This window comes from Leopardus geoffroyi, chromosome B2 (genome assembly GCF_018350155.1).
Source record: "Leopardus geoffroyi isolate Oge1 chromosome B2, O.geoffroyi_Oge1_pat1.0, whole genome shotgun sequence".
Taxonomy (NCBI): domain Eukaryota; kingdom Metazoa; phylum Chordata; class Mammalia; order Carnivora; family Felidae; genus Leopardus; species Leopardus geoffroyi.
Window position 1 is genome coordinate 114,854,200 of NC_059332.1, and position 15,450 is coordinate 114,869,649.

The window sequence follows — 15,450 nt, forward strand, 5'->3', positions numbered from 1 at the left end:
AGTACTCAAACCAATGAATGAATGAATGAATGAATGAATGAATGATGGAGCACATCAAAAGGATATGTGAGCCAGCTTAAAAAGCTCCCCGCTGGCCAAATCCAGGACAATTTAAGCATCAAAACAATCAAGGACAGTAATGAATCATAAACTGCTGAAAATGAGGAAATCTATTATCCCATACTGATGATAAATATACACACTCAGACACACAACACACACGTAGAGAATGGGATAAAGGAGAGCTTTTCTTTAGAGTCAAATGACAACTGATACATACCAAGGGAGTGACAGGGTCAGAAAAATACAAATTAGCAACCATCATAGTAAAGATGGCTTGGGAAAGAGAAATCAGAGAACGCTAAATCTAGTGGAGAAAGTCTGGTGAAAAACACAGTATTAGACTTGTCTTAAAGCATCCCTCAAGGATTACTTATTAGTTGGCAAGGCAGGAAAGAGCCATCTATAGTGGAGAAACCAAACACTTTGGACAGTATGATCAAAGTCAGCATCACTAATGCTGGGCAGAAAAACCACTTGTATGCATCTAGATGTGATACCCTGAGAATACAACATCACTTTTGCAGAGATAGTATCCAGGGACACATAACCTGAATCAAATGATGAGAAAATATCAGAAATCCTCAAGATGAAAAAACAATCTATCAAAAAACAAGAAGCAAAACCTGGCCTGTTTTCTTTAAAATGTCAATGTCATGAAAGACAAAGGCAGGCTACAGAACTCTTCCAGATTAAAGGAAAGTGATGAGATCTTGACAACCAGCTGCAGTACATGAACCTGCAATGGAGGAAAACAATGCTACACTGGACATTATTGTCAGATTGACAAAATCGGTGTATAGATAGTATATTAGATAAAAGTATTGCATCAAGGTTAAATTTCCTGCCTTTGACAACAGTACTGTTGTTATGTAAGACCGTATTCTTATTCTTAACAATATATATAGCTATGTGCGTGTCTCTGTGTGTGTATGTGTGTAAAAGATTAAAAGGGCAAGATATTTGTAACCTACTCTCAAATTTCTCAGGAAAAATATGCACACGTACATATATATATATATAAACATACATACTCATATAGGAGAGATAGAAAATAAAAACAAAACATTAAGATGTCAAAAATTGGTAAATCTAAGTGAATGATATAGGGAAACTCTTGGTATCACTCCTGAACTTTTTCTGTAAGTTTGTAATTATTTCCAAACCAGAAAAAACAAACAACAACAAAAAACCCAATTCTAGTTTCTGTCTTGCACCAAATTCAATAACAAAAATTAAATATTAGACATGTCATTAAAATATTTACATGCTTACTTGATAAAAATTGATGCTAAAACCCAAGCAGTTGGACTTTGTCATTTTCTCTTTTCTAGGGTAGTTTTGAGGGATTTTTTTCTTTTCTCTTTCTCCTTTCCGCCCTTTTCTGAATGAGGTGGAATAAGACAGAAAGTAGAATAAAGGAATGAGTGTTCTAAGTACCTCCTAAAACACATTCTGGAATCTTGAGCTTAAAACCAATCTAAGAAACCATATTATAATTACACTTAAAATAATGTTTGTATAAGTGAAACTTTATCAGTTTGTCACATATAGGAACTATCATTATTAAAGTTTTCTAGAAAGTATCTAAACAAAAGTTTAAAAACTAAAAAGTTTACAAAGGTAACTAAGAATAACAAGGTTACCAATTTTCATTGGTCCTCAAAGAGGTGAAAGGTGAAAACTATATTCTCTATTCCAAGCCGATATGTTGTAGGCAGAATGATCCCACAAAGATGTCCATGCTCTAATCCCTGGAACCCGTGCATGTGTACTTTACACAAGAAAAGAGACTTTGCAGATGTAATTAAGATTACATACATTAAAATAGGGAGGTTATCTGAATGGGCTCTTAATTTAACCACATGAACTCTTAAAAGCAGAGAACTTTCTCCAACTGGAGTAAGGTAAATGAGAAAAATTCAAAGTATGAGAGAAACTCAACCCACCACTGCTGCAGGGAGCCACATGGAAAACATGAGAAGGAATGCAGAATGCAGACATCCTTCAGGAGTAAAGACCAGTCCCTGGCTGATAGTCAGCAAGGAAAACAGGGACATGGGTCCTACAAGTGCACAGAACTGAAATCTGCCAGTTGTGATCAGGATGAGCCTGGAAGTGGATTCTCCCAGAGTCTCCAGTCTAGCCAACATCCTGATTTGGGCCTTGTGTGACCAGCTTTACAGAAACCAGTTGAGCCTAGCTGGACTTCAGGCTTCTACATTTGTGAGATGACAAACCGATGCTGTTTTAAGCCACTAAATCAGTGGTAATTTGTTATGGCTGCAATAGAAAACTAGTAATGCAAATAAGTATTTTCTTAATTTATATTGCAATCTAAATATTTTAATTAGTCAAGACAGATTAAAAAATTAGAAGCAAATCATTTTATCACAGTTCTAGCTTTTTATTCCCTACATCAATTTTGTAACTAAAAAAGAAACATAATCTCTGAATGACCAGATTCCAAGCACTGAGGAATGCCAATTTTTAATTCATAATGCTTTGCTTTTAAAAATGTTTTTAAGGGGTACCTGGGTGGCTCAGTTGGTTAAATGTCTGACTTTTGATTTTGGCTCATGTCATGATATCACGGTTCGTGAGATCAAGCCCCACATCAGGTTCTGTGCTGATAGTGCAGAACCTGCTTAGGATTCTCTCTCCTCCCTCATTGCCCTCCCCCCCTCAAAGTAAATAAATGAACATTTTTTAAAATGCTTTTTAAAAGACATTTTTTCTAAGAATGTTTTATATGAAAATTATGACTCAGTTGAGTGCAATTTAATATAAGGGCCTACATATGCCAAGTAGACCTGAATGTTTCTGAACTATTCTGAAATATTAATTTGTTGTAAGTATCAGCAACGGGTGCTTACAGGGTTGGGAGCAGAGGGCAGGATAATGCTAGAATGCTGCATGAGCTAATTTCTTTGGAGTATTCACATCCAGTGTATCTCTCATCTTCTGAAATATTTCCCATGGTAATAACAGCAACAGGGACGAAAATCTTAGTTGAGTGAATTCTAGGCAATTCTCCAAGGTAAGAAAGTTAAACAAGCTAAACATATAACCCTAAGGAAGGAACTTATCTTTTAAAAGAATGCTATGAAAGCTTTTGGTGTTCTTTTGGAACACATAGATATTTTTAGAATAATAATTAAAGCAACTTGTCATACAGAATAACTGACAAGGGTCTGATAAAGTTGGGAGGAAAATCAGCTATATACTTATACTGACTTACGGCTTCCTTGTAACTGTGGCCAGTAAGGTAATTCAGTATGCAATACTCTCTATTAGCCTCTAACCTTTAAGAACTTTTGTTCTCGGTGTGTAGGTTAAAAGGAGCTGAACAGCTGAAGACAATGCTTTTCAAAATTCTATTGTGAAGGATCAGTTTCTACCATTTGTTTTTTAACTCCTTGTCAACTGTGAATCAACAATTTTGTAAAATGAGGTAAAACTACATTACTAGAAAAATGAAACAAAATCCTAAGGCATACAAGTTTCTTGGGTGCTAAACATGTTTAATGAATGACTCAAATGAATGCAATTTAATATGAGGGCCTGTATATACCAAGTAGTTGATCCACAAATGAACATGTCTTCATTGGCAAGGTGAATGTAGCAGGTATATTACTAGATTTATCTGATGAGGGCAAGATCCCAGGACACAGAACACTTCCTTCATATAGGGGACAGCAAACAAGGCAAACTAGCAGTACTAAAGGACTAAGTAGTCTGTGATTGTTTTCCCTGTGATTTTGCCTTTTGTCCTAAACCCTAACTACACCCAAACACAGATCAGGAATGACTATGAAGGATAATGCAAAAGTCTAAAAAATGCTTAAAGATGAACACCAGGCTCTACATGAAAGAGTGCACTATTTCCAGAGGACATCTATAAAGTTTAATTTGTACTTACTTTTACGTAAAGGCTTTTTAAGTATAATAATACACATTCACATATAGCTTAGAATTCCTTAAATGTATTAAATTATATATTTAAACATGTACTTTTAAATATGTTACACATATTATATAATTACATATTTGAATTATGTATTACACAAATACCTGTATTTCAGGATAAAGTGAGAAAAGTATTTAATCCTTTCACACATAGAACATTTTAAATTAATCTCACGTTGTCCTTTATAAAGCCAAGACCCTTCCTCCTACAGAATCAAATGTAGTATCCTAATGCAATCTGCACTGATGACAGCAGAGGGCACTGTCATACGAAATGGCCATTTTTCACAGTACACACGATTCCTCCCCAAACAATTGCTAGTTTTCAAAGAGGCTAAGATCTTTATAAATTGTCTTATACACCAAAACTATTTTAATATATATATTTATGTGAATACAAAGTGATCTATTTCAACTGATAAATTGGAACCTGAGTCATGAATTATAAAAAAGAAAAACTAAATAATTTAATACTTTACATAAATAAACTTACTCTTTCCTAATACTATTTCTATTACTATACGATGCCATTTATACTAAGTTCAAGAAGAAAATAAAATAGAACATATCAGCTACAGAAGAGTTAATTTCCTTAGGAAATAAGGAAGGTATGAAGTAATCTGATTAAAAAAGAGAAAATAATTATAATAAATATAAATAAAATATATATTTATTTATATTTTTATATATTTATATATAATATATATTATATATTATTGATTGATTTATATATTAATTATATATTTATTTTTATTTATTTATATAAATATATAAATAAAACTTAGGGTAACTGTTGCCCCTACATGGAAATGAGGGGGCTGTAACTTAGAAGGGGCATGCAGAAGAGTTCAGGAGTGCTGACAATGTTCCCATTCTTGACCTATATCATGGTTACATAGTTTTCCATTTTATAATAAGTCATTAAACTCAATATTATGTTTTATATAAACAAACTCAAAATATGTGAAGGCCTTACCAAAATTACATCAGTAGTCAGAAGAAATATACAACACAGGTAGTGATAAAGTGAACAGCATACCTGTAGAAATATATACTTCAAAAACAGGGGTTCTAAACCAAGGATCCATGGATGAGATTTTATGCAAAATTTCCTCAAAGATAGGGTTCCTGGCTTTCATTACATTCTCAAAAAACTAGAAGAACAATGTGCAATGTGTAAATATCATCTGGGTATGAATACAGATCCAGTTATTTTATAAGCAATTAAGTTCTGAAACTATTCAAATGACACAGAATAAAATATATCTAATATAGGAGAATTTCTGGTTAAAGAAACAATTTTCTTCATTCATGAAGTTAAAAATTCAGATGTGCTTAAACGCATAATAATTTGTGAAGTTATGATACGTACAAGCAAAATGCATGACAACAATAGCGTGAGGACAGGAGAAGGAAATAGGAGTATATTAGTATTCTAGTATTTGATGTAAGGTAGCATAATACCATTTGAAGGTGGACTATGGTAAGTTCAAAATGCATCATATTAACTCTAAGCCAACCAGTAAAAAAAATGTATATATGTATGCATATGTATTTGTGTGCATATACAAAAAAAGAGAAAATATTTTTCAGTATTTTAGAAATATATATATTCCTATATATGACAGACACTACAATTCAAGAAATTCATATGTCTTGGTTTTCTGTTTCATTCTTCTAATAATATATTTTACTAGGTATTTATATTTATATACATTTGTATAGGTATATGTTTATATATAGGCATATCTTATTTTATTATGTTTTAACTGCACCTTGCAGATACTGTGACCTTTACAATTTGAAGCTTTATAGCAAACTTGCCATCCAGCAAGTCTATCAGCTCTGTTTTTCCAACAGCTTTGCTGACTTTACATCTCTGTGTTGCATTCTGGTAATTCTTGCAGTATTTCAACTTTTTATTCATTACTGTATTTGTTATGGCAATCTGTGATCAGTGATTTATGTTGCTACTGTAATTATTTTGGGGTGCCACGAATCATGCCCATATAAGACCGCAAACTAATTGATAAATACTATGTGATCTGACTACCCACGGGCCATTCCCCCAACTCTCTCCGTCTCCTTGGGCCTCCCCATTCCCAGAGAGACAATTGCTAATTAATAATCCTGCAATGGCCTCTAAGTGTTCAAGTGAAAAGAAAGAGTCTCATGTCTTTCATTTTATATCAAAAGTTAGAAAGCTTAGTAAGAAAGGCATATCAAAATCTGAGATAAGATGACAGCCTTTTACAGCACTTAGCCAAGTTATGAATGCAAAGGAAAAGTTCTGCAAGGAAATTAAAAGTGCTACTTACTGAAAACACAAAGATAAGAAAGCAAAACAGCCTTATTGTTGATATAGACAAAGGGTTTTTTTTTTTTTTAATTTTTAATTTTATTTGAGAGTGAGCCCAAGCAGGGGAGAGGGGCAGAAGGTGAGGGGACAGAGGGAGAGAGAGGCAGAGAGGCAAAGAGAGAGAGAGAGAGAGAGAGGAAAGAGAGAGAGAGAGAGAGAGAATATCTCAAGCAGGCTCCACACTCAGCACAGAGCCTGACACAGGGCTCGATCCCACAACCCTGGGATCATGACCTGAGCTGACATCAAGAGTCCAACGTTCAACCAACTGAGCGACCCAGGCACCCCAAGATAGATAAAGCTTTAGTAGTCAGGATAAAGATCAAACCAAACACAACACTCCCTTAATCCAAAGCCTAACCCAGAGCAAGGCCCTAACTCTCTGCAATTCTAAGAGGTTTGACAGAAGGGAGAAAGCTACAGAGGAAAAGTCTGAAACTAGCAGCAATTGGTTCATGAGGTTTAAGGAAAAGCCATCTCCATAGCATACAAATGTAAGATGAAGCATCAAGAGCTGATGTAAAAACTGAAGCAAGTTAGAAGATCTAGCTAACATAATTAATGGAGGTGGCTACATTAAAACAATTTTCAATGTAGACGAAACAGCCTTTTATTGGAAGAAGATGCCATATAGGGCTTTCGAACCTAAAGAGCTTCAGAACTTCAAAGCTTCGAAGGACAGGCTGACTCACTTGTTAGGGGTTAATGGAGCTGGTGACTCTAATTTGAAGCCAATGCTCATTTACCACACCAAAAATCCTAGGGCCCTTAAGAATTATGCTAAATCTACTCTGCCTGTGCTCTATGAATGGAGTAACGAAGCTTGGCTGATGGCACATCTATTTACACCACAGTTTAATGAATATTTTAAAACCCACTGTTGAGACCTACTTCTCAGGAAAGAAGATCCCTCTCAAAACATTACTGCTCATTGACAAATACAGCCAGTCATCCAAGAACTCTGATGGAAATTATGGGATTAATGATTTCATGCCTACTAACACAACATCAATTCTGCAGCCTTTGGATCAAGAAGTCATTTTGACTTTCAAGTCTTATTATTTAAGAAATACATTTCATACATAAATCTAATGTTGCCATAGACAGTGATTCTTCTGATAGAGCATGGCAGAGTAAATTGAAAACCTGGAAAGCATTCACCATTCTACATGCCATAAAGAACATTAATGATTCATGGGAAGAGGTCAAAATGCCAACATTAACAGGCGTTTGGAAGACATTAATTCCAAATTTCATGGATGACTTCAGTGGACGAAGTCACTGCAGATGTGGTGCAAACAGCAAGAAGACTAGAATTAGAAGTGAAGCCTAAAGATGAATTGCTGCAACTCATGATAAAAAAAACTTGAACAGATGAGGAGCTGATTCTTACAGATGAGCAGAGAAAGTGGTTTCTTGAGATTGAACCTATTCCTGGTGAAGATGCTTTGAAGACTGCTGAAATGGTATAGTGATTATTAGAGATAAAATAGGAACATAAAAAAGAATCTATAATGAGGCAGAAAAGTAAGAAAGACGAGACAAACAGAAAACAAACACCAGGATGATAGATTTAAACCCAATTATATCAATAACAATGAATATATATGGTGTAAACACTCCAATTAAAAGACAGAGATTGTCAGACTGGATAAAAAAAAAAAAAACAACACTCAAATATATAATGTCTACTAACTACATATAGCATAGGTTAAAACAAAAGGAAACTGGGGGGTACGCCTGGGTGGCTCAGTGGGTTAAATGTCTTGAATTCTGCTCAGGTCATGATCTCACAGTCCATGAGATTGAGTCCTGTGTCAGGCTCTGTGTTGACAGCTCAGAGCCTAGAGCCTGCTTCAGATTGTGTTTCCCTTTCTTTCTGCCCCTCCCCTACTTGTGTGCACACTCTCTCTCTTAAAAATAAACATAAAAAAATAATAATAATAAAAATAAATACATACATACATACATACATACATACAATACAATACAATATAATACAATACAGGAAAGCCTGGGTGGCTCAGTTGGTTAAGTATCAGACTCTTGGTTTCAGCTCAGGTTGTGATTTCACAGTTCATGGGTTTGAGTCCCACATCGGGTTCCACACTGGCAGTGCAAAGCCTGTTTTAAGATTCTGTCTCCCTCTCTCTCTGCCCCCCCCCCACTTGTTCTCTATCTCTTTCTCTCAAAATAAATAAACATTTAAAAGTAAATGAACAGGGGCACTTGGGTGGCTCAGTCAGTTAAGCATCCAACTTCGACTCAGGTCATGATCTCACGGTATGTGAGTTCGAGCCCCGCATTGGGCTCTGTACTAAGCCTGGAGGCTGCTTCGGATTCTGTGTCTCCCTCTCTCTCTGCCCTTCCCCCACTCATGCTCTGTCTGTCTCTCAAAAATAAATAAATGTTAAAAAATAAATAGATAGATAAAATGAAACGACAGAAAAAGATATACCACAGAAATGTTAATCATAAGAAAGCTGGGATGATTGGGGCGCCTGGGTGGCGCAGTCGGTTAAGCGTCCGACTTCAGCCAGGTCACGGTCTCGCGGTCCGTGAGTTCGAGCCCCACGTCGGGCTCTGGGCTGATGGCTCAGAGCCTGGAGCCTGCTTCTGATTCTGTGTCTCCCTCTCTCTCTGCCCCTCCCCCGTTCATGCTCTGTCTCTCTCTGTCCCCAAAAAAATAAATAAACGTTGAAAAAAAAAAATTTAAAAAAAAAAAAAAAAAAAAAAAAAAGAAAGCTGGGATGACTATATTTACATCAAACAAAATAGATGCCTGATTAGATCCTGGACTTGAAAAAAGACATTAGTACGACAATTGAAAAACTTCGAATGAGGTCTATAGATGAGTTAAAAGTTTTGTAACAATATCAATTTCCTGGTTTAATAATTGTACTGTGGTTATGTATGATATTAACATCTGGAAAAACTGAGTCAAAGTTATATAGGAATTATCTATGTAAATTTTGCAACTTTCACATAAGTCTGTAATTATTACAAACTGAGAGCTAAAAATATTATAAAAATTAAAAATCTCAGCTCTTTGAAAAACACTAATAACAAAATAAAAAGGCTGAAAGAATATTCACAATACATCTATTTGACAAAAATATGCCATATATTTGACTTATATAGACTTTTACCTATAATATATAGTAATAATAATACATAATATGCATAGAAAGCCATACTACTGAGCAACAAAATGAATAAACCACCAATAATATGGAATAACACAGGTGAATCTTGAAAACAAACTGTAGTGGGCACCTGAGTGGCTCAGTTGGTTAAGTGTCAGACTCTTGGTTTTGGCTCAGGTCATGATCTCACGGTTTTGTGAGTTCAGGCTCCGTGTCCGGCTCTGCACTGGCAGCATGGAGCTTGCTTGGGATTCTCTGTCTCTCCTTCTCTCTCTGCCCCTCCCTGACTCATACTGTCTCTGTCTCTCTCAAAATAAATATATAAGCTTTAAAAAAAAAAAAAAAAGAAAAGAAAACAAGCTGTAGTATATCCATGCAATAAAAAGCTTTTCAACATTAAAAAGGAATGATGTAGGGGTGCCTGGGTGGCTCAGTCGGTTAAGCGTCCGACTTCGGCTCAGGTCATGATCTCGCGGTTCGTGAGTTCAAGCCCTGCGTCGGGCTCTGTGCTGATGGCTCAGAGCCTGGAGCCTGTTTCGGATTCTGTGCCTCCCTCTCTCTCTGACCCTCCCCTGTTCATGCTCTGTCTCTGTCTCAAAAATAAAGGTTAAAAAAAAAAATTAAAAAAAAAAGGAATGATGTAGTGATACATGATACATAACTGATAAATCTCAAGATAATTACGCTGAATGAAGGAAGCCTGACACACACGCAAGCATACTAAATGAACCTATTTATATAAAATGCTAAAAATAAACCAAAAAAACAAATCTAATTTAGAGTAAAAAGGTGATCAGTGTTTGCCTTGGACTAAGGTGCTAACTTACTGGGAAATGGTACATGCAAACACGTAGGGTTGGTAAAAATGTTCTATATCTGGATTGTAGAGATGGTTACACAGTATAGAATGGAAATTATGCCACAACAAAAGTGATTTAAAACTTCTTAAAATGAAGGCTAAAAAAGTCTTTGATTAAAAAATATACATCTTTAGGTATTTTTAATTATAGGTTTTTTTCTTTTTGATGAGTATCTTTTATATTACCATGACTATTTTCATAGCATTTTAGTACAATAGATAGATTATAAGATTTAGCTTATATACTTTAAGAATCTGAACTTTGAAAAAAAATAAATTAAAAATATATTTTTTTTAATTTTTTAAAAAATCTGAACTTTAGGGGCACCTAGATGGCTCAGTCAGTTATGTTTCCAACTTCAGCTCAGGTCACGATCTCGTGCCCTGCGTCGGGCTCTGTGCTGACAGCTCGGAGCCTGGAGCCTGCTTCAGATTGTGTGTCTCCCTCAGTTCTGCCCATCCCCTGCTCACACTCTGTTTCTCTCACTCTCTCAAAAATAAATAAACATTTAAAAAAACTTAAAAAAAAAAAAGGAATCTGAACTATGAAAACATGAAACTTTGTGATTCAAAGAAACAGAACTGAAATGGAACAAAAGATCTGAATTAGTCACCTCAACTATTTTTCCTCTAGTCTACCACACCACGTGCCAGGGGACAATGCTTTTTCTTTAGTATCTGAAAGGGAAGTAAAAATTTTAAACAATGAAAGTCTCCTCTTAGTGTATGCTCCAACATTTTCCTTCCAGCATCAAGTGTATAATGAATAAGAAAAAAGGAGTAAGACCAGGATTAGCCTTACGGCTGAAAAGCATCCCTAGTGAAAAGAGAATTAGTAAGTTTAAAACTATGCCAAAATATTCCTACACTGGCATTTTTGTAAAAGTGTAAAAGAGTAGTAAGGTAATCTTATCTATAATCTAATCAATATCATGTGTACATCAATGTGTACCTAGGTTAAGTTTATGCTAAACATCTACATATTAAATCATTTATAGATATTTAGCAGAGATTATTTGTATTTTATAAAGAAACTGAGACTTAGACAAACTAGTTATTTATTTAAAGTCAAATACAGTTGAACCTTGAACAATGTGAGGGTTAGGAGCATTTACTCCCCATGCAGTCAAAAATCTGTGTAGAACTTTAACTCCCCCAAAACTTAACTACTAATAGCCTACTGTTGACCAAAAGCCTTATCAATAACATAAGCAGTCAACTGACATATACTTTGAATGTTATATGTATGATATACTGTATTGTTACAATAAAGTAGGCCAGAGAATAGAAAATGCTACTAAGAAAATCATAAGGAAGAGAAAATACATTTACAATACTGTTCTGTATTTATTGAAAAAAAACCCTGTATAAGTGGACCCGTGCATCAAACTCAGGTTATTCAAGGGTCAACTATAGAAAAAAGTGGGAAACTGGGATTGAACCTAAGTCTATCTGACTCCAGTGCTCGGGCTCTTTACTGTTTTGCCATTTTATTCCCAATTATGCTTGCTATATAAGCTATATGTACTGCCTTCCATATTTGTACAGATCAAAGAACACTATAATGGTTCTCCTTATAGCTCAGCTAGCAGGTCTTAGGAATAGTAACTAAGAACATAGTTTCAAGCACAAGTAAAGCATTAGATTCTACAGAACATCATTCCTATAAAATATAGCTATCCGATATTAAAAAAGAATTCTGGAAACTGAGGGCTATTGGTCCCAAATAATTTTCTCTAATTTCATTCCCTAACCAGTCCAAAAGTTCCACAAAGTTACTACACATCACCAAAAGGAGAACCTCCCTCTACTGGTAAGAGGACTATTGGAAAAAGCGGTGTCTCTTTCTCCATTCTGTTTTCTCTTTTTTAGTGTTTTATTTTTCTCTGTATAATTCTTTTGAATCTTAAAGTTTCATACATTTCATTGACTTCCTTCCCTAGGAATTTTGCTAACATGGATTTCATTTGCTCAAAATCATTTGTTAACTTTTTGAAATGTATAGTAATAAAGTAATGATAGAGTTATTATTATACTAGATTGACTAAAATTATCTACTTTAATAATAGACAAAAGAAAATATTCACTAACTGATCATCTTGTTTAAGAATATATACAATATTTATATTCAAGCAAAATATAAATTTGAGCATGTTGATTATATTTGTGGAGGGAGTAAAGCAATTTTCACCTTACCTGAAATCACATGCTGTAGTAAATTCTGCTCCTCCACCCAATGCCCGACCTTGAACCAGCGCAACACTTATTAAAGGGAGTCTGTTTATTGAAGGAAAAATGGATGTTAATATTTTTCATTTAAATATTAATTTACAAATATTATTTTTGAAAAACTTGAACTACAGTAGAAACAAATTATTGAACTATGTTTGTAACACACCTCAAAGGATAGTGGAACCTTGAGCCTGTATATCATGACAAATAAAGCAGTCTAATTCTTAAGATATAATAATTCATACTAAATGCTATGTAAGTTTATCATACTACCTCCCTGAATCATTATATAGTTTAAGCTATTAACTATATTTTATACATATTACACATATATAATATGTAATATAAATAAAATTTATAAAGTATAATATATACTATACATGATATATTATATACTTTATATTTTTTGTACATTACTGTATTTTGTAACTATATATCATGACTTCCTTCCAAATGAATTTTTTAAATATAATATACAGTTTCTACAACTTCTCAGCAGCTGGCAATCAGGAGTAATTCAATGGGACCTTATCTTACTGCATTTGTATTGATGTCAAGTTTTAGATGGCAAAATTTAAGGCTATATCCAAAGGGAGGAAATGTGGTAGAGAAGACTGAGCTCCAAAACTGTATTATAAAGATTCTTACCAAAAGTCTTTTTATTACTCAGTGAAATGATTAATATCTAATCCTATGGAAAGGAATGGGTCTGTGGTAAAAAGAAATCTCTTCACCTTTTCTCTTTGCAAAGAACCACTCCTGGAGGAATATACATTACAACATAAATCTAAAATGCCTTGAAAGAAGAAAAAAACTAAAAAAAAATAAATAAATAAATAAAGTGCCTTGAAAGTATGGAATATTCTGTAGGTTCTAACCAAAACGCAAATCTGCAGGCCTAAAGTAATGGGAAATTTATTAACAGATTATGTTTCTAAATACAAAGGATTAAAAACACTTTTAAGATTTCTCTAAGAAAAATTCAAATCATAGCGAAGGGAAGGTGAAGTGGTACAAAAACTATGAAAAAAACAAATATAGACTGATGCCCCACTAGTAAATATGCTAAATAACATGAATTTCCTTATTTTTTATAATTTTTAAATTAGTTACATTTGGAATACAGAAGTAGAAAGCTAATTAGCCAAAACGTCATAGTTTGTAACCCCAAATGCATAGTGATAAGCCAAGAAGAATTTTCTGTCTTTTCTTCTTCATCTAGATGCAAAGTGAATCCATTTTCCTCAGGAATTGGTAAAAGCCATCACCAATCCATAGGGCTTTTCCTCTCTCTTCTGGATATACACCACTTCACCATACGTTCTACTAATTTTGAATATGAGGTAATCTTTATGTGTCATCTCCTGAACAGTGTCCTTATTCTGCTCTAATATCAGTATTTAACTTTCCCATGGCTATGCCTAAATATAGCTAGTAATATAAGCTCTTCAGGAAAAGTGCCATGTCTTAAATTCTTTTTATCTCTCCCTTCTCTTATCTTTTAAGCAACTGTGCATACTTCACCAACATTTCATTAAATGGCTCTCCTTGATGGCACAAATAAATAGTTCATCATTAAAATAAATATAATTTAAAAATCAAGTATTTTTTAACTGGTGCAAAACAGAACAAATAAGAGCTATTTTTGTTTTTTTTTTTTTAGAAATCATAAAGAAAGATACGTTACCTCATAAATCTTGTTAAGGTGTTCTGCATGAACATACATATGGTCATTCCATCCTTTAAATAAGAATAAGCATAAACACATTATAACGTAAATGTATTATATATGAAATACTTAACAACAAAGCCAAAAATATACCCAATTTTTTTTTATGAGGTTTTCATTTAAAATTCTTTGATGCTGTTAGAAATGCAAATGATGTAGTATTTGATTTTGTTGACTTTCTAGGGCTCCTTGAGCTCTGCATGAGATATTAGCAAAGACTTGGACATGAGAGTCATATTACATACCCCAGAAGAGTGTGAAGTTCTACTCAAGGTAATTTGGGGGAAAGAAGTATAAGATACACCACCTGTTATCCCAAATTCTGATCTCCTAAGAATATATAAAAAACAAATTTCTGGGGCGCCTGGGTGACTCAGTCAGTTGAGTGTCCAACTTCAGCTCAGGTCACGATCTCGCGTCAGGCTCTGGGCTGATGGCTCAGAGCCTGGAGCCTGCTTCTGATTCTGTGTCTCCCTCTCTCTCTGCCCCTCCATTCATGCTCTGTCTCTCTCTGTCTCAAAAATAAATAAACATTAAAAAAAAATTAAAAAAAAAAAAAACAAATTTCTTAAAAGTACAGTTGACCCTTGAACAACACAGGTTTGAATGGCATGGGTCCACTTATATGTGGATTTTTTATAGTCCAGTACTGTAAATATGTATTCTCTTATGATTTTATTTTTTTTTACCCTAGAGAGAGACAGCATGCCCAAGCAGGGTGAGGTGGAAGGGGCAAAGGGAGAGAGAGACAGAATCTCAAGCACAATCCACATTCAATTCAAGCAGGCTCCACACTCAGCACGGAGCCCAACACAGGGCTCAATCTCACAACCCTAGGATAGTGACCTGAGTCAAAAGCTAAAGTCGGATGCTCAACCAATTGAGCCACCACCCAGGTGCCCCATTATGATTTTCCTAATAACGCTTTTTTTCTGTAACTTACTTTATTGTAAGAATACAGTATATAATAACTATAACATAGAAAACATGTTAATCTACTGTTTGTTATTGGTAAAGCTTCCCATTCAACAATAAACTATTAGAAGTTAAGTTATTGGAGTCAAGTTATATGCAGATTATCAACTGCACAGAGGTT

General features: G+C 34.5%; 1 protein-coding gene across 6 annotated transcripts in view; it reads right to left on the reverse strand.

Annotated features, from left to right (window-relative positions):
* Nucleotides 1-15,450, reverse strand: part of ECHDC1 (ethylmalonyl-CoA decarboxylase 1) — a 50,750-nt gene that overhangs the window by 21,932 nt on the left and 13,368 nt on the right. For all 6 annotated transcript variants that reach the window (XM_045499502.1, XM_045499500.1, XM_045499501.1 and 3 more), the window contains 2 exons: nt 14,313-14,365; nt 12,590-12,670 (listed from right to left, as the gene is read on the reverse strand). In XM_045499502.1, coding sequence (XP_045355458.1) covers nt 12,590-12,670; nt 14,313-14,365 — 134 coding nt within the window. The remainder of the gene's footprint in view (nt 1-12,589; nt 12,671-14,312; nt 14,366-15,450) is intronic.